The following is a 25,205-nucleotide window of genomic DNA, read 5'->3' on the forward strand; positions in this document are numbered from 1 at the left end:
AATTGTGCAAAGGAGTTTCACACACAGACATTAGATATTGTTTTGCAAGCAATATCTGATAACTGTGAATAGATGCTTCCTGTGTGTTCAACACAGTTAATCTAATAGAGTTGGAAGTCTTTCTATGATAAACACTCTGTAAAACTAGGATAAGGAAAACAGAACAAGGAAAGCGGCTTCATTTCTCATAAGTGGATGGAATCAAAAGTGCTGAATTTCCATGGGATAAATAGGCATCATATGTGGCTGTAATCCAGTATTGTGCTGTGTAACTTAAAATGGGTTTCTACTTAAAATATTCTTGATTCTCAAGTTTGTTGTGTACAATTTTATGGTAAAGGTAATATTCAACTAACTGGCTGCTTACTTAACCATTTCTGTATAACAAACAGGAGTTCTTATTTCCTTACCAGTTGAATGTAAACAGTGCAGCTAGATATAGAATGGTATTGTGTTCTGTAACCATTAAAAGTATTCTATGTTTTTGTCTTGGTGCAAATATGATCGTTAAAAGGTTTATTTACTTTGCATCAAAGTTACACAGTGAACCTTTTTAGAGGAATAGGGATGGTGACTGTTGGAGAGAGGTGTTTGTTAAGAGAGTGAAATGTAATGTGAAGTGGTTGGGAGGACTCCTGAACCAAAAGGCCTCTTCTGGAGACAAGACAGGATGTTCATTTAAAGCACATATCATTGTTCTTAAATATCATAATTCCAAAGTACATATGAACATCTTCAATTAGAAAATGAACACACAACCATACACTGAGCATTTTCTTTTTCTTTTACTTTTTTTTCCAAAAATACAGTACAGTTTCCCTGTGATGTTGCAATAACGTGTCACATTTGGGTATTTCTCCTCAGAATAGCACAAAATACAACACAAATATAAATATATTTTCCCTTTACATTATTTTTTAAACAAAATTAGATTATTTGGCTCTTGCTACAACATTTCAATTGGCCAATGCATATAAATTAACAATATCATAAACAACAACCATACTTAATAATATCAATAATGACATAAAGGTGTCTTTTTGTACAAATCTTGTTAGTTTACAGTATAAAATTTAACACATGAATGACACGGAAGTTGGGAATTAAATAAGACAGCCAGAGCTGTATTCTTAATAGTAACTACTGAGTGTGTGTGTGTGTGTGTGTGTGTTTGTGTTTTAGCTTTCTTTGCTGAGTTAGATGAGAGTGCTTGGAGATGTGAATGCATTGTTCAGCTGCAGGTCTGTGTCACCTGCTCCCACTATGCAGCATCTTGAGTTGCTTTTCCAGGTTGAACACGGATAGTTGATAGTAGCCAGTATTCAGAGAGGTCCAGACCAACAGGCCTTTGGGCTTAGAGTCTTGGCCTCAACTGAAGGAGGGGAATGGCCTTTCTCTAATCTGCCTCTCTTCTCTTTTGTCCTGAGAGCGCCTCTGGTGGTGGCGGCGGCCTGCTGTGTTACCTCAGCAGGGAGAAGAGAAGTTCATCATCATTCAGCAGTGGCTCTGTGAAGTCACCCAAGTGGAAGAAAAAGAAAAAGGGGCTTCGGTTGTGTCCAGGACCGTGGGAACCACTGCAGTCTCTCAGCGTTTGTGCTGCAGCCCTTCGACTCCAGAGTCCCTGTCCTTCCCTTTCACCCTTATCTCCACCCTGAGGCCTCCTAGGGTCATCGGCCCGGGCAGGACGTGGGCTTGATGCAGCGGCCCTGGAACAGCACCAGGTTGGCTGGGCAGTGGCATCCGGCCACACACGGTCTGTTGCACGGCCCGATCTCGTTCCAGTTGTCGCACGTTTTGGTGCAGCCTGGCCCACACGTGTCATACACGGCGCCGTGCTTACACTGGGTCGCTGGATTGGAAAGAAACAGAGAGAGAGAGAGGGTGAGACAGAATTTAACACAGATAAAGCCCCATCACCCCATCAAAATGGTAATGTTAAAATATTTTTTTCGTGTTTTGGTTCCACACATCACACCCCTCCTTTTTCACAAATAAATGTACCGTATGCATGTTGTTTTTAGCATGTTTAGCCCTTTGTGGTTGCTGAGTGTTATCTGATAGCTTATACTAGATACCCTACAGGTGAAAGGCACCACCATCTAGCCTTTTAATCTCTATGCTCATAATGTAATGCCACTGGTCACTCTGCTTTGTTTCTAGCTCTTCACAAAGTGGCAGGAGGTGCCCCCCTAAAGTCTCCTCAGTTGGATACTCCCCGTTGCTGTCCCTTTAGCAACCATATACAGTAAGATTGTGAAGAGGCTAACACTGGGAGGAGGCCCATGAACATGCCCCTGACATGTCATACTAATACTGTAGGTGGACCAAGAACATGCTTCTGACATGTCATGCTAATAGGTGGACCATGAACATGCTTCTGACATGTCATGCTAATAGATGGACCATGAACATGCTCCTGACATGTCATGCACTAGGTGGGCTGCAGGCATTATGACTTATGATAAAGACATTGATCTGGGCCTAACAAACAGGTGGGACTGACAACCAGTGTGTGTGACACTCTGTTTTTTCATGATTGCTCTCATCAACTCTTGCCAGATGTTTCCTTTTTGTCCATTAAACTGTGTGAATTTAACATTTTCAACATACTGGTGTGTATAACAATATGCTTTTTTTGCGCTTTTTTGTGCCCAGTTTGCCTAAAACTGAGGCAAAAGGTCATTCTCGTACCCATGGCAACAATGTTATGTAGTGCAATTGCAGGCTGAGACAGAATCAGAAATCTTATTTGTCACTGGACAAGTCCAACGAAATGGATGGTCAGCAGTCAGCTACTCACTCATGCAATTCTGCTCGGGTCGCCAGAGCACCACGGCTCCCTCTCGTTCACACGCTCGGCTGTAGGCCATGAAGGACTCACAGTAGCAGTTCTTATGCACCGGACACTCACACATGTCCGTTACACATGACCTGAAAGAAAAGGTGTGGGTTAGAGAGATGAATAAAGAGGAATGGAGTGTGTGGCTGTGCCTGTTTCCATTGTGCCTGTTTCCATTGCAATCAAGTAACTTGTCACAATTTATTGACAAAATGTCCAATTACTCAACTCAATATCCTGTCAGTGTGTCAGGAGTGCAAGGTTTCAGATGCATTCCACCAATAGCAATGCATCTGCTGTGAAGCAATGTTTTCAGTGGCCAAAGAAATCTCGATCTTATCACACAAAAAGAGAACAGTCAGGGTTTTCCTGTGTTTGAGGTTTGCTGAATAGTTTAAATCTATGGCTAGCTCACAGTCATGATAGGTACACAGGAGGAGATGGATTATGTTGTGACATCCTACGGATCCGGTGGAAATTCCACACAAATTTATCAGCCAACTGTCAGTCAGCTGTTTTTCCAATGCAACTAACCCTAACCCTAACCCTAACCCCAAAGGAAGAATCTAATACAAGTAACCCTTGGACACCTGCTAAGTTCTTGATCATAGTCCAAAGATGACCCTGTCTACCCTAATCCTTCAAACTTTTCCACGAAACTGCTTAGGTATTTTGAGGTTTTTCATCCACAAACAAGGTGCTTGGTCATCCACATCTGTTTTATGTGTACACAGAAAGAGTCTGAGGATGACTTTTGCACATTTTTGTTAAGTACACAAGAGGAAGGCGGTATAACAGATTGCTCCCTTTGTTTTTGAGTGACCAAAATGGTGGTCTATACAGCCACATTGAAAAACACTTTTGCAGACGGGGGGGGGGGGTTTGATGACGAACTCTCAGTCTGGTGTGAATTGGTGCTTGGAGCCTGTTGAAAGCCCCTGTGCGGTTTGGAGAGTGATAAAGTCACGCAATACTTCAAACCATACCACCATCATCTCTTCCAATGTCTTTACTGTATGATTGTGTGTGTGTGTGTGTGTGTGTGTGTGTGTGTGTGTGTGGTGTGTCTTTTATTCACTTTTAAGAGAGAAATCCTTCTGGTTGAGTGAGAAGTAGTTGGGTGAATGGTAAGATAGTAGACACTGCCTCACTGTGATCTTTTACAGTAACCCATTATATCGTTCTGCTGGTTTCCCCTTTCGTTGAAACAACCAAGTTGAGATTAAATGGTGGGGAGCTAGGCTTTGAGCTACTGCTAATGTCGCATGAGTTCAACCCCATCAAATAAAACGTCTTATGAAACATTTCATGGGTTTCACGGCACGGGATGCCGTATGGAACTAAATGCTATTTCTCCGTCAGGGCAGATTTACGAAGGACTGAAAACAAAACATTAAAAAAGAACGCCCTGAACAGAATTTAAAGAGTTGTGAAGATTGGATAGTTTTGTTTGTGATTTTTGATGCCAATTGCTAGGCACTAGTGTTGCGCGGGTTAAGTTTTTTAACATCCGCACCCGCCCGACCCTCAGGAACTCGATCTGCACCCACCCGACCCTCAAAAATATGTGCTGATTAACGGCCCGAACCTGACCCGACAAAAAAAAAAACAACAACAATGTGTCTAATAGCCTAGGCTATCCTTTGTACATATTGAGGTAGAGACTATGCTTTCTTATTAACTAAACACTGAAACAAGAAGAATTTGCACTGTAGGCTATATGCTTCAACAAAGAGTTGTTGCTCTTGGCTTGGCTCGGTAGCATGGATTAATTGAATCTGAATCTAGCTTCATTGACATAGGCTAGGCCTACTAAATAAATAATCAAACTGAAAGATCCTTAATTCTTTATTGATGTATTTAGATAAAAATCAAGTAATAGGCTACATCATGTAGCCTAACATGAACTCTCTCTCTCTCTCTCTCTCCTCAGGCGCGCGTGCAAACACACACGCATTGGCACAGACATGTTCAATCGGTTTAAACCTTTCATATCTGTCTGTTGCCTAAACTTTAAATTTTTATGAACTGAACCAGAAATCTGTCTAATGAAAGAAAGTTGAAAATGATCATTATAGCATGCATCCACGAACTTAACAAAGCTGCACCTGCCTAATGAAAGAATGTTGCAGCGCACCCTGAAGGTCTTGTAGACTAATCATATCTTAACCTGTTTTATGCAGTTAAAAGAGATTGCAAGAAGGTTTGTTGCACTTAATGTTCTGTAGCCTACATTATTAATAACTAAGTGAGAACTTTGTGAGAAGAAGTGCTTTGTCAATTTTTGACCCGCCCCGCTCGCACCCGCGATATTTTCCGATCAAGCTTACCCGCACCCGCCAGACCCGCGGGTAAACCCGCGCAACACTACTAGGCACATTAAGCATTTATCTCCACAAAAGCACTCTCTTACCTGAGATTGAAAGGTGCTAAAAAAAAAGCCTTATCAGACCAGTGCTTGTTTGTGAACTCTACACAAGCCACATGATGGTAACCAAACTATTGCACCTGATTTCCAGAAACTACTTCTGGAAGTACATTCTCAGTGAATGCTGGCAAACACACCTGTAGAAGGAGGTGAAGTCCACAACCGGGTGACACTTCTGGAATTCCCAGGACTTGATCTTCTGACAGGCCCGGTGTGCGCGGAACTTCACCTTGACGGAACCGGGACACAGGTACGAGGTGGGCCTGCGCGGCGGCTGAGTGCACACCTCGTTGCCCTCGATGCGCCACGTCTCTGCAAACTCGTCCACGTCGAACTTGAAGACGCCATCACCGCCGATGGTGTCGTCCCGTTTGTGGCCATTGTAGTTCCCGCAAAGGCCACACAGACGACCCCGCAGATGTGGTGCGGCCACCACCTCCACGAAACTGTCCCCATCCCAGGTGATCTCCAGTCCTGAGGGGGGTGGGGGGGTAAGACAAGGTGAGAAAGTGGGAGATGGGGGTCTATATGTTATAGGTCTGAATGATCAGTTTCACAATCTCTCTTCCTTTCTCTCTCTTTCTCTTTCACAGCCACACACACACACACACACACACACACACACACACACACAACACACAATCTCTCTTTCTTTTTCTCTCTTTCTCTTTCTCTCTTACAGCCACACACACACACACACACACACACACACACACACACACACACACACATTGACTGACCTAAGATGGATGTCAGTTTGAGCAGGTAGCCATCCAGGTCGATGTGGACACCGGTGCTGTGGAAGGGCAGGGCGATGCGCGTGCCGTTCTGCCTGACCGTCAGATGCTGGTGCAGGCTGATGCTCAGACCGGGAACCTGCAGCTCCACAGACTTGGTCCAGGAAAAGGAGCGCGTGCGTCGCGCGTCGTTCTTCACCAGCACCACGAAGCTGGCCGCCGACGAGCAATCTTTGGTCAGCACGTATTCACACGTGCCCTGGAAGTTAAACGTGCGCCCGTCAAACGTGTTGTAGTGGGGGTCCCCAAAAACAGTACACACACCTGGCTCTGGAGGAGAAGGAGAGGAAGAAAACACAGAGAGAGGGGACAGAGATTATAGATTTATCATCTCAAGAGTATACATTTTTGGACTTCAAGGCTAACAAAAAATAATCTAACAATATCCTCTGACCTGGGCAGGTAAGGTATACAGGGCAGGTAACAGATTGGTGTGTAATTTCAACATGATGAGTGAATAAATAGCTATAAATAAATAGCTTCTAGGTCAACAAGCAAAGGCCTGCTCATTCCCCTTCAGACTGAAACATATTGAGATCAGAAGGAACTGAATGACTTACTCACTTTCAGTGCAAACAGGACAGCAGCCAGTTCGATTCAGTATCTTATTCTGTGAATAGAATAGGCAGAGAGGTGGAGAGATAGAGAGAGGGAAAGAGAGAGAGGGAGAAAGAGAGAGAAAGAGAGAGAGACCGAGAGAAAGTGAGAGGCAGTCAGAAGCGCAGCCGCAGATATAAATACACGCTGTCAGGTCCAAGCAGGGGGACAGACTGACAGACATTGTTCTGGGGAAACATGAGATGAGGACCGAGCCACAGAGCAGAGCTGGCGCTCAGGCTAGTGTGGCAGTGGTTGAGGGTGGGTGGTGTAGTGAGTGGTTGTGGGTGGGTGGTGGTGGTAGTGCTGACTTCTATCAGAGCACATCACAGAGCCCCTGTCCCACGCCCACCTCCTCTCTACCCCAAGGATGTTTTCAAAAAGGCAGACACCCCACTCACACACACACACACACACACACACACCCTCTCACACACAGTGTTATCTGGACCCCCACGCCTTACAAAGGGATGTCATGTCTTTGATGGCTTTGCCTTTGAGGGGGAGTTTTTTTCGGGAGCCTAAATATAGGGTAGCGTTTCTCCAGCGTCACTCAAACTTGGGTGAGTCAGAGGCATTTTGATCTGCTTACAAAGGCAAGGGCTCGGGAGACTGGGTGAAGGTGTGTGTGTGTGTGTGTGTGTGTGTGTGTGTGTGTGTGTGTGTGTATGTGTATGGTGGTGTGGAGGGGAGGGGGGTGGTGGTGGTACTGGCAAGTGTGACGGGTGGGGACTCTGGGAAACTGCAGAACAGGTGAGCAAGTAATTTTACATGAGTGTAGAGGGGAGGGGACAATGGACAATGTTAATGGGGAATGATGGTGATTTTAGATCAGGCAGCACAAAGGTCAGCAAAGTGCCAGTGGGGACCTGATCTATGTTAGTCTCAGGTAGAAAAAAAAGGTTGATTGTGGGTGAGGTTGCCGACAGTATATCACTCTGTCTGACAAGAACACGTCGCATATGTGCATATAGCAATTGTGAGTTAGTCACACTCCATAACTCTACTGGAAGAGGCAGAGGTAGAGTTATGGACTTTGAGTAGACACAACAGGTGGGTAAGCAACAGAGGATGGGAGGAAACAGTATCGGCTCAAAACAAGGTCCACATCAGTCCCATCAGCCCTCAAAACGAGGTCCACACGAACCGTCCCTCAGCCCTCACATTCTTAGAATACTATTATTCATTTTTTCATATCTTAAACACTGTCTCTGTGAGTTTGAAATTTTACAATGTTTGTACATACAGTCTCCTTATGTAGTGAAGCCACAGCTACTTGTTTGTTTGGTTATTAGTCTTATCTAGCTAGAGCCGTTCTAGTGCATTATCTTTAGCTGATCCCGTGCAAAAACTGGTGACCCCCTCCCTGTTACCACCAATGCAAGATCTCACTGTCCCCCCACACACTCACCGATGGACAGCTGGTGATGGGTACACACTGTTTGGGTTGGCACTCGATGTTCCCCTTCACACAGGTGCATAAAGTGCAGTTCACAGACGACCACCTGTCCCCCTCCTACGGTATACGTGGCATGGACAGAGAGACACAGGAATGCTTGGTCAACACACACTCCACACTCATCTACGACACGTCACCAAAGAATCTATGTGCACCACCACCACACATACCTGTGTGTGCTGTGTCTATTCATACAATCACACACACAGCAATCAAAATAATTTGTCACACTTTACTTGGATGGTCTCTTACCTATGGACTATCTACAGATAATCAGATGTAAATAAACTATCTATTGATACTCTGTTGAGAACAGTTTATGGTTAGAGTAAGATTATGGTGATGTTCAGTAATTCTTCAAAACAATTTTAAAGACTGATCTTGAATTTTGACAAACCATGTGTAAAGACAATCAAAAGTGCTACCAAATAATCTGTCAGGTTATACGTAATGTTGATGATGTCCACATAGCATGCTAGCAAGCCATAGGATGTTTCCCCTGCAGAACTCTTTATTTTCTCACTGGGTGTTGGTATGTGCTGCAAAGTTGACACTGAGGATGACCTTAACTTCAGGGCGGTACATAATGAAGTTGTTTGTACAGTGTGCGTTATTGATGGGCGACGTAGGGAAACTGTGATATGGCCCACCCTGTAGATCTTGTTCTTGACGCGACAGTACTTCACATCCTCAACCTTAATGTAAGACAGACATTCATCACAGCAGGGCTCCTGGCCTCCCCGGCAACTGCCTGGTTTGGAACACTTCTTCTTACAGACCACTGTGGAATCCTGGGAAATAGATTACAGGCGTCAAATACATGCAGTCACAGACAAACAAGTTTGCCAAGATTAAGTCCAAGAACTCTGCTCCATCCTCCTGTTTTTATAAAACTTTAACATTTAGAATGGCACCTGATATGGTGACCCTAATGTATACAGTATGTTATTACAATTAAGGATATTCTGAATACGTACATGTGTCTTATGGGGTTGACAAAAAGTGATTGTTGGTCAATAGTAGCATTTGCCAGTTAGAATTTGGGCATACCAATGAATTTTACTTCATTTTTGACCACAGAAAATCATGTGCACTGAGGGCTACTGCACCTACTAGTGCAGTAGGACTGAGAGTCAAGAAGTGCAGCAAAGTCCAAGGTCATACTGTAAGTTTTAGTCCCAGAGACATGAGAAGCAATGATTTTCTATGGCACACATTCTACGGTCTGTAAATGACTCTGGCATAAACACAATTGCAAAAGCAACTGGGACAGAAAGGGCATTCCCCACAGAATGTATCCTGCAAACGGATGCAGGATGACTGCCCATCGATAAAGTATCCAGAGACATGTTTAGTTGCTTTAGCTCTGCTAATGCCCTGAGATCATTATGGGATGCAAGGATAACTCTCACTGGCAGGCGGTCTCTCACCTTACAGATACACGTGGTGCAGTTGTCGTACTTGAAGGATGTTCCGTTCTCGTAGACCTCGCTGTGGAACAGACAGCTCCCCAGTGACAAGTCAAAAACCTTCCTCTGACCTACAGCAGAGAGACCAACAGATGCTCAAACATATCAAGCCTACAGGACGGCCATTTTCATCTTGTGACATTGACTAATCCGACAGACCTATTTAGTACTTGTAAATCCATACAATGAACATCGTATGAACAAAATTATGTTCATAAGATGGTGATTGAGAATGTAGTAAATGAAGTAAAAACGGTGGTTAAAATAAGTCAATTCATCCAAAGGTCTGCTGAAATGTTTAACTAATTGGAATGTGGAGGTGGAGGATCTTTGACCCTGTCAATGAGGTGTAGAGCCATGTTGGCCATGCATGACTTTCTGCTTTTCTCATAACTCATAAATGGGGTCAACGCGGGGAGAGGTGTATGAGGGGGGAGGGGGTCTTACCCAGGCATTTGGGGCAACACTGGCCTGCTGGCGTGTGACTCAGATGGGCAGGACAGGAGAGAACGGGGCAGATCTCTCGATGGCACATCGTACGACCTCCCTAAAGTGACACACATGCACGCACACACACACACACACACACACACACACACACACACACACACACACACACACACACACACACACACACATTACAACAACAAAATACATGATACATTAGTCCATTAAAGTTTAAATTGTGGTGAACTGAAACTACTGGCACTTCTTTCTTTCTCTACTTTCACATAGAGTGATCTGTTTGTTTTACCTCAACTTCCATCTCAAGACAATAAAAAAATCCCTCCAATCTCCCAGATCTGTGGGATGATATAACGGTGCATGTGGCAAATCCCTTGACCTGCTGCACTTAGGAACCAGCCGTGGCTCTTCATGCCTGAGAGCCCTAACTGATTTACTACTCACAGAGACGAATGGAACTAATGGCGACAGCGGCCATGGTGGCGTGGAGGAGAGCATCACTCAGCCAGGCCTCAGAGGCGGCCTGATGAGCGAGACCAAATACCTCACTTCCCGCACTCTCGTCCTAATAGGACAGCTAAGGCCCCACGGTGGCACGAATCAACTATTTCTGACGGCCGTGTGAACATGAATTGGTGTGTGTTCGGGCCTGTCAATACAATTGTCTCCATATCTATATCACTTAAAGGGACACCAAAGAACTTTCCCTCTGTCGCACACAAGCTATTTGTTTATCCAGCACCGGCTTTGCAAATAACGATGTCCACAGACAAGGTAGAATATTTTGCATGACTTATAAAAGTTCGATGTATTGCGACATCAGATGCAAGTCAAATTTGTAGTTTCTTATGTCTCATTTCTATCGAACTACAGATCCGCTACCCGATCTGGCAAACTTACATAGTGCGGTTATAGCCGATAGAGGGCCGCGAAGTGAATGCAGAATTGCCGTTCACCCTGTTACGAGTTGATGAACCACTGAAACGATTTTGGAAACATTATTTTAAGGTATAAAAAACTCTTAGGTGTTGCTTTAAAGGGACAGTAAAAAGACAACTATGTGGCCCTTTTTCCCAGTTATGCCTTTTCATTAGTTAGAGTTCTGACCAAGCGTCTTACTGCTGCACTGAAGTAGATAGATTTGAGTCCATGTGATGTACAGTGTGAAGCATCAATTACTAAAGCCATCACTACTTAAAGTAGTGACAAGATTGGTTAGCTAGTAAAACTGTTCCAGGTTTTCCCAGGTTGTAAAACATACATGTTTTTCTTAACTGATGCATATCTTTGATAACTGCAATGCATGGGACGTGCTACAAGTGATTTTTGTTGATTTTGAAAAAAAAAATTAAATACAGAACTCAGTACAAAGATGGTAAAGACAAATCGATGCATATCAAAAGGTCAAATTCAAAGAACAGTGTAAACGTTAAGATTTCCCAAAAACAGCACAAGGCACAGAAAAACTTTTCTTCAGAGAAAAACGGAATGACAAACTGAGGACACGGGTCAATATTGCATTATATTATTAGCAGATCAATGACCAGGACAGTTTAGCCAGGTCAGAAAAACACTTCCTATTCCACTCCGCTGTCCTTTCCACAACCCCTCCGCTCTCTGGCAAGCCATGCTCAAGCACTAATGTGTTTATATGAAGTCCCTGATGTGCTTATTTATCTTTACGGGGGAGGAGGTGGAGGTGGAATTGAGGTGGAGTTTTCCTGCCATGCTGAAAAATCGAGGGTGTCATAAGACAAATTAATTTGGTCCGCCCTTGCATCTCTGCTGCCCTGAGAGAACATGCAGCACCACGACCATGGCACCATTGCATTCCTCTGATAAAGGTCGACTTGAAGACCAAACTGCAAGCCATTTTTTCCCCCAATGAGTTTCAGTAAGTTGACGGGTAGCTTTCAGAAAACCTCAGAATGCAGAACTGTTCCTACAACTCAGCTGCTCAACATCAATATCTAATTCAGTGCACAGGTCATGCCATATCCATTCTCACAGACAGCTGTGTGTTGCTTTGGGTAGAAATACAAGGTGCAATCTGAGGTGATGCAGAACTAAAACATTACAGTTGGCCTATTCCTAGATCACAGCGGTATCAACCTGAACGTCACCACAGCGGCAACTCTGTCAAATCCTTAAGGAAGCATTAGTTTTGGTCTGCAATTCCTTGGTCATTATGAAACATAATGTTAGTAGTTATATAGCTATAGCTCTGAATTGTCACTCCAATATATATATATATATATATATATATATATAAACATACTGTAAGTCATTGTGATGAGTATACTCACAGTGCAAATGCATTTGATACATGGCTTTCCCTCTGGGTGGAACTCCTCCCGTTCCTTGTACAGACGGCCCTCGAAGATACACCCTGTGCAAGCGTGACACATCAGGAAATCAAATTAGTCCGGGACATCATGACTTAATTCTCGTCTGCGGGATTGCCGAATCAAACTAACTCGTTCCAGCAGAAACAGATATGGCAGCTCATATATCAGTGGGGTTTGTTCACGGGGGCTGATCCCGGTTGCAGGTGGAGGATGCATCGCGGTCTGGATAAGCAATGGAAAACACTCTTTACAGCTCCTGCCCGACAGCTCGAGGCCACGCTCATGTCCTCTGAAGCAGTACTGATTTGGAGCCAGTAATGCCAAAGTCAGGCCTCAGCTGCTCAGCTCACGCCAGCAGAGACTGGGAGCGAGACGGCCTGAACTGACTGCACCAATGGCCCCTGCGGCACGGCCGGCCGGATGAAGGGAAAAACAACTGGCTGATCACCTGGACAGGACGGGCAGCATTTCTTGGGGTGAATCTTGGGGTTCTTACAGTGGACAACACACTGCATCTCAGCCTCAGTGATGACACCTTCCTGAAAGACAACAACAAGGCCAATTAAAAAAAAAAAAAACAAGACACAGCGACAAGATCACATTATTTGTTGTTTACTAGATGCTCTTCTCCAGTGACTTTCAGTGAACTAAAGACTATAAGCAAACAAAGCAAAACAAAACAAAGCAAAGCAAAATCTAAACAACAACTTTCAGCCTGTCTGCCACGCCTCGAGAGTGTCCCTGTGGTGATAACATTCCACCGGCTTGTCCATGTTGCTCTTTCCCAGCTAAGACTCCGCGTCGCTGCAGTGTGGACCTCAGCACATTTCTGGGCGCGCATGCCTCTCATTCCAGCACTAGAACAACTCGGCTCTCGGTTGCCTGGCCACGCGTAGCCCCCTCGGCCTCGGCCTAAGCTTAGGGCACTGCGGGGCAGATTAGCGGGCAGCCGCGTCTCTCTCACTACACACTCAACACACACTCAGTGTCAGAGGAGAGGGGCCTCCCCTGTCCAATCAGCTGACCTTTGACCTCCTGGACCTACAAGCTTTAACCACCACATCAGCATAACTTAGAGGAGACTGAGTGACGGGGGACGTGGAGTGTGTGTGTGTGTGTGTTGTGTGTCTGTGTCTGTGTGTGTGTGTGTGTGTGTGTAGAAGGGGTTAAAAAGGAGAGTGAGGATCTCATGAAGATCAGTGGCATGCTCCGATTCGGACAGGCCAAATAGCGCTCTCAGTTCAGACAGAGGGCGGCAGTTGTGCACTCGTGGGCTGAACGATCGCATGACTCTCTCAAAAGTTGGCATGAGAAACTGTGTTGAGAGCAGAACACACAACGCAAACACCGGGAAAACACCGGGAGGTCCTTTCCCATGCCGAGCGTCCAGGGATGAAGATAATTGTTGCGTTCGCTTGTCCTGGCTTCCAGCATGGCCGCTCTCTCCGACACCTCCGTTACCACTTTAGCATTTTTTTTACACGGACTCACATGTTCCTCGAATTAGGACCTCCAACGTTTCTGGAACCCACTCCAGAGCTCAAACACGCGCCTGTCATTTTTTGTTGAGCAGAGCGCACACACGCAGGGTGAGCAAGTACTGTGCTGTGCTACGCTCCTTTTTCTCGCATTAGTTCACACAGAAGCCAGCTGAACGGCAGCCCCTGGCAGACTGTGGAGAATGTGTGGAAAGAGTGTGTGTGTGTGTATATGAGGGAAGTACATGTGTTTATATGTGTGTGTGTGAGAGAGGATAGTGTGTATGTATGTGTGTGTGTGTGAATTGGTGGGGGGGGATGCAGATGGTTGCTGGGAGGACAGGCTGTGGTGTGTAGGGGTGGGCCTCTATGGGGGGTGAAGTTTGGGAGGCTTGAGTCCAGATGTGTGGAGGACCACGCAGCCAAGTTCACCTGGCTCCTCTCCGGAATAAATGAACCATAAATCGTTTAAGGCTGTCTCTTTCTCTCATCTCTCCGTTCTCTCTCTCTCTCTGTTTCTTTCTCTCTTTCAGAATTTCCTCTTTCTTTCTCTCTCTATCTTGAGTCCACCGCATCTGTCCCCCATCCGATTTTACTCTCCGCTCTCTCTCTCTCTCTCTCTCTCTCTCTCTGTCTGTCTCTTTCTCGTCTCTCCCCCTCTCTCTGGACTGAGTGTGTCTGAGGGACTCACCTGACAGCGGCGAGTCATGCAGGGCTTAGTGGAGGAGCTCCAGCTGTATGAGCTGTTATAGGACTTCCCTTCCAGTTGGCAACCTATAGCAAGACAGAAAACACACAAAGAGAGAGAGAGAAAGAGAAAGAGAAAGAGAGAGACCAGAGAGAGAAAAAGAGAGAGGATAGAGAGGATGATGGAAAAGATGGGGTGAGGAGAGGAAGCGTAAGTCAGAGTAGACAAGAAGAAGAGAAGGAGATGGATAGGGAGAAAAGAAGAACACGTTAAACTATGCTGTCATTTGGTCAAAATGGTTATTTACTTTACCATAATCCTCCAGATACCCAAACATAAGCACCATACATCAGGGACTTCCCATGAAATTGCAAACACTACCCCACATCACATGTAAGCAGTCACTAATATTATTTTAGAGGAAATGGGCACATGGAAACAACACAGTGAGTCAATTTCAGAGATAAGATCACGATCTGTACAAACAATCAAGAGCAAGAGTAGCAGCCCTAAAACACACTGATGGCGTGTTCTCCAGGGCCGGGCCATTCCCCCTATAGTAGGCCTTCAGTGTCTCTATCAGAGACTTCCATAAGAAAACATTATTAAACACGTGGCCTACAGAGAGAGAGAGAGGGAGAGGTATAAAAAAGGACCAGTGTGGAGATATGGCTGGAGTGTTCTCAACAATAATACTTAAGATGGATTACAGCATGGGGATTTCCATTCAGAATAAACCCGAGAGAAAAAAGAAAACGAGAGAGAGAGAGAGAGAGAGAGAGAGAGAGAGAGAGAGAGAGAGAGAGAGAGAGAGAGAGAGAGAGAGAAGGTGTGTTAAAAAGTCCAGGCATTTTTTAATAAAGCCCAACTCGTAAAAGCGGTCCCAGCCACAAACAAAAGGGCCGCACCCCCATGCTGGGAGGCAGCGAGGCGGAGGCTTGTGTTTGGATTGACCCCAGGAGGAACTCCAGCCCGACCGTAGTGACCCCAGGAGGAACTCCAGCCCGACTGTGAGCATGAGCAGGAGCAGGAGCAGGAGCGAGCCCATTGCACGTGGCCCCCGGCCTGGGGCCCGAACTGTGGAGCCGAGATTCAGGGCCTCATAAAACTACTACCCATTTATTTCTGTGCCCCATTTATCGGCCTGCTGCTGCATCCCATCCCTGACAGCCGCGCACCTCAGAAACCATTGGGCCACCGGCCACATCTAATGAGGAGTCACTCGACGAGGACTTTACATCTATAGGTCTATAAGTGCAGTTTAAATTACAACTTGTGCAAATCGGTCCGATTTATGGACTTGGAGAGACTCGAGAGGGAATCAATCACAGAGAGCGAGGGAAGCCCGAGGTCTCACCACATCAGGGAGATTGTAGCCTCCATTGTAGGGAAACGGGGAACGGGGAAATAGGGAAATACTTCTGCAGTAGGAGCATCATTCCTCCATAGGGTGGCAGCAGTGTTGGGTTTGTCTATCTGTGTGTTCCTCTCTCTCTCCCTCTCTCTTCCTCTCCCCCTCTCTCTCCCTCTCTCTCCCTCTCTCTTCCTCTCTCTCCCTCTCTCTTCCTCTCTCTCAGTCTGTCTGTATGTATGTCTATTGCATTGTTGGTGTGGAATGGAATGACTGGTAATGGAAACCCCCCGCCATTCCTGGGTAAGTCCTTGTTTGCCATGCCAGTGTGGACAGTACTGTAAACAGATTTTAGAGCTTACCTTTGCATCGTTCACAGCAGGCTCCCGTCTGTTTGACCACCAGCGCGCAGTCCTCCGCCACTTGGGGGCATTTCTCCTGCTTGCAGTCCACTTTCTTGTTCTGGAGCCCAAAAGGAGGAGAGAAGAGAAGAGCTGTTCAACAGATAATTCAGCATCCAAAGCTTGAGCATAAATAAAAAAACACCCAGTCCAACCAGGCGTTTACATGCCTGTGTTAGTGCTGCTGTAAATTATGGCTACACTCCCCTCCTGAATGCCGAAAGGCCTTAATTTGAGAGTGAGGCATGGCAAATAAACCCAAGTGAATAAGAGAGTGCTGGCTAAGAAGTGGTCTGCTTAAACATCAGGAATATTTGGACACACACGTGTTGAGTCCATGGCATGGCAAAACTACGCTACTGGGCTCAAAAACGCGGTCCAAAGGCTTTTTGTTTCCCACATTGGCTATGGATGGCTGGTGCTGCCAAATAACCTAGAATTGGCTAGAGCCCCAGGGGTGATCTATATGCCATACCTCTGAATGGGATTTGTCAAAAAGAGCAATGCCCTGACCCAAGCTAAACCAGATGGGGCACATGCTGTGGGAACACTGCGGATCTGATTTTCATTTGTGACTAAATCACACTTGTTCAATGCTGTCATTCCACTGCAATGAAAGGAATAAGGAGCGTAGTGTTAAAAGAGGTAGGGGCAGATGGAAAGAGAGGAGCAATGCAGTCTTCTTCATCCAACGCCAGATTTTGAAGTGCCCCATCTGACTGTCTGACAGAGGTAGCTCCAGGGAGAGACAGCTCAGAGCAAGGTCAGAAGAGAAGAGGGGAGGAGAGCACGCGGACAAAACCCCCTTCAGAGAGCCGTACACGTGGACGAACGGAGACGGCGTGTGGGGATCATCTTCCAGGCAAAGTGAGTAATAAGCCACCTCCCATTGATTTCCCTTCAGAGAGCCTCTGCTGCAGGTCAATACAAAGGATTCATTAAGGCATCATATCTGCTCAGGAGACAGTCAGGGCACGACAGCAGGAAAGCGAAATAGAGGGATGGATAGACAGAGAGAGATAGAGAGAGAGAGAGAGTTGGCGAGGCAGTCGTGGAGCAGAGTGAAAGCTCAAGTTAGGCAGAGAGAGAGAGAGAGAGAGAGCAGTGACAGAAAAGAAAGGTGGCAGAGAATCCTTACATATGGCCTGCTATACAAAAGAATTCTTGTGGTGCAACATCTCAATTTCTCAAATGACGTGTATCGCATGCAACAACAATTTCACGCCCTCTTTATATAAATCACACGCACACTCCGCTGACCAACAGACAAACATCTCCAGAGAGCCTCTCCTCTTCTCCTCTCCTCTCCTCCTCACTCTACTCCCGTTAGCTCCTCTGCTGCTATACCTCCGAGCTAACTTCAGGCTCCCATTACTTGTGTATGCTTCAAACACCCAATAAAACACAGTCCCCGGGACAGCGCTTTGATACTGAACTCTGTTCCCTCTACTTGTAAAGAGGCAGGGGATTTATTCCGAGGCAGCTTCGATTTGGATTGCTGTCACACAGTCGCAGAATAAGCCGAGTCTCTGGTAGTGCCGCTGATCCCAGCATATTGATAGAGCCAGAGAGCTATTTTATGATGTGAGAATCCAAGGAGACAGTGTGAAGGGAGAGATGGGACTCTAACTGTCACGACCACAGACGTAGAAAAGTAAGTAGTATTTCTAAATTTATGACCATGACAAACTGCTGTGCTTTAAGGCAATATGAATGGGTAGTATTCCATGGATGCGGGATAAGCATACAGTAAAGTCAGAATCATAACACACTATAAAAATACAGAATGACTACTAGCAAAACAAGAAAATGTCTACTTAACCAGATGCTGGAAAAACAGTGTGTATATTTGACCTATGTAAATACATCAGAATTGGATAATCATTGCGGTTGTGATGGCATGGTGGTTTTAAGTGTTAGGCACTGGACCATAGAGATGCATGACTGAATCTCGGTCAAACGGAGGAGCCTCAGGAGCCAGAGGTCTGAGATGGGGTACTATTTAAATCTTTTTCAGATTCAGGGACAATGATATGAGGCAAGTAAGGACATGAAACCTTTTAGACTTTGACGCAATATGAGCACATAAACTAAAGCCCAGCTTCCCTATTAGGGTACCAAATGAATGGGTAGCCATATCTGTAAAATACCATCTTCTTTTTTTAGATAGGCCTACCTTATAAACAATACCTTCAATAGGCAGTATTGCAACTGTCACATGCCACTGAATAACTACCAAGAAGTTGGGTAATAATCAAATACAGCAAATTAAATGCACTTAAATTTAACATTAGGGTTCCTTAACATCAGCGTTTTTCACAACTCAACCACATTCTATCATTTAAATCTGAATGGTCAAACAGTTAGAAATTATTAGAACACCTGGTCTAATAACCAATCCTATTGAAATGACAGCTTTGTATCATTGTATTTTTAAATGTCTGAAAATGTGCATGTATTGACTGTATGTGTCAAACAAAAAGAACTGCCAACAACGTCACAGCCCATTTCTCCCTCGTATTTCAGCACTGGGCTTTTCAGAGTCCATCACAGAACCCAGGATCCATTAGCACTAAGTGGCATGAGCCAGTGTGAGTAAGGGTCAGGGGTCAAATGAGGTGACAACTTCAGATAACCTCCGGGAAAAACTTCCCGCAGTGCAATCAGCGAACGCTAGTTTCCCATCTCCCACAGGACACGTCCATTCCGCGATCACCGATTCACAGACAGACAATAACATCTTCATCAGTACTGGCTGCCTATAAATAGATGTCTTGGCCAAGAAATTCACTCAACCGCACACAAAGCTCCCCTCCAACAGTGAACATCTCTCTCTCTCTCTCTCTGCGTTCACCCTCCACTGCGGGCATGCCAAAACAAGTGAACGAGCTTCTTGGTTTTCACTCAGCTCTGGCAAAAGGCAATGGCAAACACAGCGAGGGCTCTTAAGAGGAGCACTCCACTCCACTCCACTCCACTCCATTAAAGCCTTAATCCTGCACTTCTTGCCCTCTCACCTCCCACCTCTCTCTAAAAAACAAACAGGTCCTGACCTTGGGCGGACACCTCGCACTGGGGACAACCCTCGGCACTGGGGCCGCTCAACCAGTGTGTGTGTGTGTGTGTGTCTCTGTGTCAGTTTGTGTATGTGTGTGTGTGTTTCTGTGTGTGTGTGTGTGTGTCTCTGTGTCAGTTTGTGTGTATGTGTGTGTGTGTGTTTGTGTGTGTGTGTGTGTGTGTGTGTCTCTCTCTCTCTGTGTGTGTGTGTGTGTGTGTGTGTGTGTGTCTCTCTCTCTGTGTGTGTGTGTGTGTGTGTGTGTCTGTCTCTGTGTGTGTGTGTGTGTGTGTGTGTGTGTGTGTGTGTGTGTGTGTGTGTGTGTGTGTGTGTGTGCATGCATATTATGTGTGTGTGTGTGTGTGTGTGTGTATGAGTTTGTGGGAGCGGGGGCCTGGGGAAAGGGAGACAGGGCCTCCGACTGTGACTCTCTCTCTAATCCTGCGTGGAGGCTCCGGATGCCTCCTACCTTGCTTTGTGTGACCTGTCATGTCCTGAGCTGGCCTTGAGGAGTGCTTTGGCTCACGCCTGTGTGTGTGTGTGTGTGTGTGTGTGTGTGTGTGTGTGTGTGTGTGTGTGTGTGTGCCTCTGAACACCCTGACCGCCCATGCAGAGGCTTGTTTAACTAAACACCCCCTCACTCCGCCGCCACTACAAGGGCTTAGCAGAGGTTCTAACAGGCATGAGGATGAGAATGTTGTAACTAAGAGGTTTGTTACTCAGTGCCGTACTCACAGGATCCAAGATTCCGCAGGGGGAACAGTCACCTTTTAAATTCAGATTTGTTTACAGATAGGCCAAAACAGCCACCTGGACGATCAATCATGAGAAAAGAGACAGACAGAGAGAGAGAGAGAGAGAGAGAGAGAGAGAGGGGAGAGAGATAGAAAGAAAGTGGCAGGATGAGTAAGTAACACTGACAGAGTGAGAAATTAAGATAAAGAGAGAAAGGGAAAAGAACAAGGACATGTAGAGGGAAGAGAGAGAGAGAGAGAGAGAGAGAGAGAGAGAGCTGCAGGCTGAGGGACATGTCAAGAGGATCACATGGCTGTGAGAACCGATTTGTGGCTGTCTGTCATGGCTTTGGAGGGCCAGCAGATTCCTGCCTTTTGCGCGCGGCAGCCCCTGGAGAGAATGGGCCCTCTGTGCCCCACCCCCCCATGCTTCCATCAGTGAATGGCCATTAGAGGGTACTTAGCAGTGACAGTGAGCGGCTCCCAGGCTCCTGCGCGCTCCGACGGCTGCCTCCGACCACGACGACGTGGCGGCACTGCTGTCTTTCAATTTCAACGCCCCCATGCATGTGACAAGCCGGGCTGAGGTGGAGATTAAAGCTTGTGTCGTGACCCCACGATGACTGATAGCATTCATCAGTGGCAAAGAGGATGGGCTTTTGATAAGAGCATGGTTAAGGGGAGACTACTATCAAAGGGGTGATCCAATCCCTGAGAGACAGACTGACAAACCACAAAGCCACAAGGAGAACACACACATGACAGACAGACATGAGAAGGAATAGCTTCAAAGTAGGGGGGGTGATGATGATATTCTCACCCAGGCAATCAAAGCTCAGAACTTAGTCTGCAATCTTTAAAAGTCTCCTTCTTCAGTCAGTGCCAGGTGCCATAATCATTTTAATGTGATGATTACACAACAGGGTAAGGAAAATGGGACAAATGAGGGCTCGGATTGACTTTAAGTCAGCTGGTGTAAAAATCCCAACTAGTCTATCTGCCAGTGCCTTCTAATTTTATATAATAGACTTAATTCCAATAAAGTGGTAGGTATACACTTAACAATCCCTGTTGAATGCGCAATTTTCGTTTTTGAATTATGCAAGACATACTGTTAATGGATGGATATTTCACAGTTAATACCAGCATAACACGCTGACACTCACCAGACAGACGCAGGATATGCAGGGGTTGTCGGTGATACTGGGATAATGGAGCACCTCTCCTTCATTTTCGCAGCTGGGCTCGGTACCTGTGGAGAGTCCAAGAACAATCAATAAATTCTACATAAACCCACTATGATTGGAGCCATATTGACAGAGATATGGCGTTGTGTAGTCTAAGCAAAGCGCGTCGAAATAACAGAGCCAAACCGTAAATTCAGGTTAAGCGAAGAAAACGGCTGGTACTGATAAAAAGGAGTCAGGAAAGGACTGAAATTAAGTGGACGACTACCGTTTCGATTATGTTATATTGTGTCATATTTTATTATTGTTGTTATTGTGTTAACACAATGGTGTACCATTGTTATAGCGTAAATCCGTTGCTTTTTACATACAGGTTGTGGATTTCCACGAAGCCTTCATCTCAGACGCAGACTAACCCAGGGACCACGGGGGCGACTGTAAAAATGTACAACCTTTCGCATGTCATTAAACCAGTTCTGATCTAAATGAGCGAAACCAAACTCTCTCGCACTCTCTATCGCTTCACACCTATTTTACACCTGCTGTGCCAAAGACAATTTCTTTCACCCTAATCGCTCCCCAGACTTTCCCTCCCTAACAGTGAGAAAGTCAACCGGCCAGGGAACATCTCCCAGGCTCAAAGCAGAAGACAATAGACAGATGATACTGCCGCATATTTCGAATACCTGGTAGGGACCCGTTCGGGAAAACTGATCCGAAGGGATTATGTGGTAATAGTGTTCAGCTGATACCGATATCAATGCTGCTATTAGACTCTACCCCTGCAGAGATGGACCCTTCAACTAATGCCAGAGTTTGACTCTAGACAGGGTGACCTTAACAGTGGGACTTCACATACGCTTTCTAATACGCCTTTCGAAGATAAAACTCTGGATATTTCGGGTGCGTCTTCCCGCAAAGGCTACTAATCAGCGCGTAACTGTTGCAAATATTACAGCTGTGCGAGCGTCATTTGACCACAAACCTAGGAATGAAACACGACCTGTTAAAAAACAACAGGGTAACAGACACGGATGAGGCTTACTTAAGCGAAAATTATAGGCTATTGCTATATAGCCTACTTTGCACTTTTACGCACATACTGCACATAGCGGACGTGCCATTATACATTTGTGAAACCTATCGGCGGCACCTTTAAGTAGAGAAACCTGCATATTTTGTGGGAAAAGTCCTTACCTATAATAAAAGGTGAAATTAACTGCGCTGTTTGTACCAACAAAAATACCAGAAAAAAGCTGTGTGAGGATGGTGTGGGGAAGTTTCATAGCCAAGACTCCCGTGTCACAAGATAACTGCATCCTAAAATTGGTCCCGAGGAAGAGAAAAAAGAAAATAGAAAACGTATCCAAACTTCGAGGAAAAAATACATTAAAATCCAATGAGGAGATGGTGAATGTGTTGAGGGTTTAGTAGGAAAATCGTCTTCCTTTGAAACGCACCTCCGGCAGTTGTTCAAACTCAGCCCATAACCTTCACAAAATGCTAAATGACATTGCTTGTCTCCAGGCATCCGACAGTCGACCGGACACATGAAAATTACAATGACAAAGTCGAGCGGACAGGCAGGCGACAGCCCTCATGACACAGCCAGGAGAGATTTTAATGTCCCCAAAACTGGAAGTGTGAAAAATCGCTCCTTAAAATTCATAAGTGCATCGTGGACTTCGCCGGGTGGATGCGCACAGATGTAAAATATGTACAAATCGCAGGTTGATAATAAATATGGAATTTGACAAATGCCACCCAACAATTTGAGTAGTATATCTATCCACGCTGATAAAACAGTTCAGTCTTACGTTTTGCCAAATGAAACGATGTTTCGCAGCTGTCATGAGATGAATTGTGACTCAACGGACCTAAAAACTTGAGCTACAACTGCTCCCGCACTTCGCAGCGCACGAGTGGCAAATCAACCCGACTCTCAACTTCTGGCGTTCGCACTGAGACCCGAAGCGATGCCACAGCAATAGAAACGACACGGCTCCAGTTAAACATTCCCGCGGCTAAGGAACCTCCCTCCCAACACGGAGAGATCGGCCCCTCAATATTTAAATCCTTGTCTGGGGTTTAATAATCCCACTGTTTTGGCGCACGCATTGCCCGCAGATCCCTGTTGTTCGCTGCTTGTTGGGTAATGGAACAATCCCAACGAATCCTGAGAGACCCACCTACTGCTCGGGCATCTAGTTTTACCAAGCCCTCTATAGATAACATGTATTTCACATGTCTTTACAGGAAATCCGTGCGCTCGACCGCGGAGGACCAGACGAGGAAAACAGACGGATTTACCGAAGACAAGCTCAAAAGTCTGCACCATGCGTTATATCCAAGCTAGGGAAGATAAGGGCTGTTCGGAGCACTAGGAAATGTCAGAGCAGAGGACCCTTTGATCTCACCAATGTAAGCTAGGGCGTCACGTCAGTGTATCAAGAGTTGCGTGTAGGTAAAATTAACAAAAACGCCACAATTCCGTTCGGTATACATGACCAAGTACAGAGACTCTAGATTTAACTCACTTTTTCCCGACAAACCCCATAAATTAAGGCGGGATCACAACCTTTAAAACACGAAGAAAGTTATTCCATTACTTCTATTTATCAGGTTTCACGGGTTACGTGTTATTATTTTTTGTGACAGATTTATGTTTTACAACACTGGCTTACTTGAAATTGCAGCTCATGGTTAAGTTCAAATGGAAAGGCGAAACACACGTCTTCAAAGCACCAATTATGACCCAGCCCCTTTTTATGACACTGAGCTGTCAAAGAAACAATGTTTCCTTTGCTTTAATTGTACAATTTACAGTGTCATACATTGGAAACATGCCTCATGGTATTAAAGAAGCCTATTTTGGTGGCACCCTGGTAATAACGGTTTATTTAAAGACAGAAAAGTTCGGTAATATTAAGCACTAGATGGCGCCAAACAGCACCATTGTTTCTAGTATTAAAGTCCTCCATGACCAAAGCAGCTTTTATTAGAGGTCGGGTCGAGTCCATGTTTGGGCATGCTTTCTCCTGGCTCACATTTTAATCCCACTGTCTGTTGTGATGTTTACAAAAGAGAAAGTTAGGGGATATATGTTTCCCTGTAATAAAGCATCTAATGTGACATGAGAGTGCAGCAGATGTTAAGTGGCTTTCCTCCTAAGGGTGTGTGTCCCATATGTGGTGGTTAGGACAATATTTGAGCTCATCCTCCCGGATGTCAGAGGGATGTATGCAATCATCTGAGCGCCACTGAGACTTAGCATGGAGTCTGTGTGACAGTGATCTGAAGTCCAGGTGCTGAACGTGTTTGTGAGTGTGTGTGTGAATATACATTTCTCTGTCTGTGTCTGTCTCTGGCTGTGCATACATGTGTCTGTCTTTGTGTGTGCACGCTTGTCTGTGTGCATTTGCGTCAGCTGCTGAGGGTTATGATGGGAAGGCAGACCGAGGGACTCCTGTCAAGGAACCGGACTCAGCTGTCGAGTCGCAACTGGGCCTCGTGACCCTGGGCCAGACCCTTGGGCCCGGACCTTGTAGTGTCCCGGGCAGCAGAGCGCATGTGAAAGCAGAATGCACACGACCTTTGACCTCGGCTGGGGTTGGGCACCAGCAGCGGTCCTCAGCTGTGCAAGAGATCAGGGGTCAGGGGTCACTCACATCTGCATGTGTCCATCTGCTTACACACAGATCACTTGTACCTGTAGGCTGAAACACACACACACACACACAGACACTCACTCTCAAAGCGATAGTGTGTTTATGAACTGTTTTCAAACTAATGCAGAGAGACAATACAGACCCCCTTCACACAACACACACACAGTACACACATTATGTAAAGACAGGAAAGTCAGTCAGTTGTATGAAGGTAATTTATTTATTCTTTGTTTTGAAATCC

General features: G+C 45.6%; 1 protein-coding gene across 1 annotated transcript in view; it reads right to left on the reverse strand.

Annotated features, from left to right (window-relative positions):
- Nucleotides 1-673: 673 nt before the first annotated feature.
- bmper (BMP binding endothelial regulator) overlaps nucleotides 674-25,205 on the reverse strand; it is a 25,574-nt gene continuing 1,042 nt past the window's right edge. Inside the window, exons 2-17 of the mRNA XM_048260713.1 lie at nucleotides 24,838-24,930; nucleotides 22,494-22,577; nucleotides 21,276-21,361; nucleotides 16,282-16,381; nucleotides 14,572-14,654; nucleotides 12,851-12,941; nucleotides 12,361-12,443; nucleotides 10,037-10,136; nucleotides 9,551-9,660; nucleotides 8,771-8,911; nucleotides 8,073-8,177; nucleotides 6,629-6,674; nucleotides 6,008-6,334; nucleotides 5,405-5,741; nucleotides 2,801-2,931; nucleotides 674-1,849 (exon numbers count right to left, since the gene is read on the reverse strand). Of these exons, the coding sequence (XP_048116670.1) occupies nucleotides 1,668-1,849; nucleotides 2,801-2,931; nucleotides 5,405-5,741; nucleotides 6,008-6,334; nucleotides 6,629-6,674; nucleotides 8,073-8,177; nucleotides 8,771-8,911; nucleotides 9,551-9,660; nucleotides 10,037-10,136; nucleotides 12,361-12,443; nucleotides 12,851-12,941; nucleotides 14,572-14,654; nucleotides 16,282-16,381; nucleotides 21,276-21,361; nucleotides 22,494-22,577; nucleotides 24,838-24,930 (2,099 nt within the window). The 3' untranslated portion in view covers nucleotides 674-1,667. The remainder of the gene's footprint in view (nucleotides 1,850-2,800; nucleotides 2,932-5,404; nucleotides 5,742-6,007; nucleotides 6,335-6,628; nucleotides 6,675-8,072; nucleotides 8,178-8,770; nucleotides 8,912-9,550; nucleotides 9,661-10,036; nucleotides 10,137-12,360; nucleotides 12,444-12,850; nucleotides 12,942-14,571; nucleotides 14,655-16,281; nucleotides 16,382-21,275; nucleotides 21,362-22,493; nucleotides 22,578-24,837; nucleotides 24,931-25,205) is intronic.

The sequence above is a fragment of the Alosa alosa genome, chromosome 13, assembly GCF_017589495.1.
Source record: "Alosa alosa isolate M-15738 ecotype Scorff River chromosome 13, AALO_Geno_1.1, whole genome shotgun sequence".
Classification (NCBI taxonomy): domain Eukaryota; kingdom Metazoa; phylum Chordata; class Actinopteri; order Clupeiformes; family Clupeidae; genus Alosa; species Alosa alosa.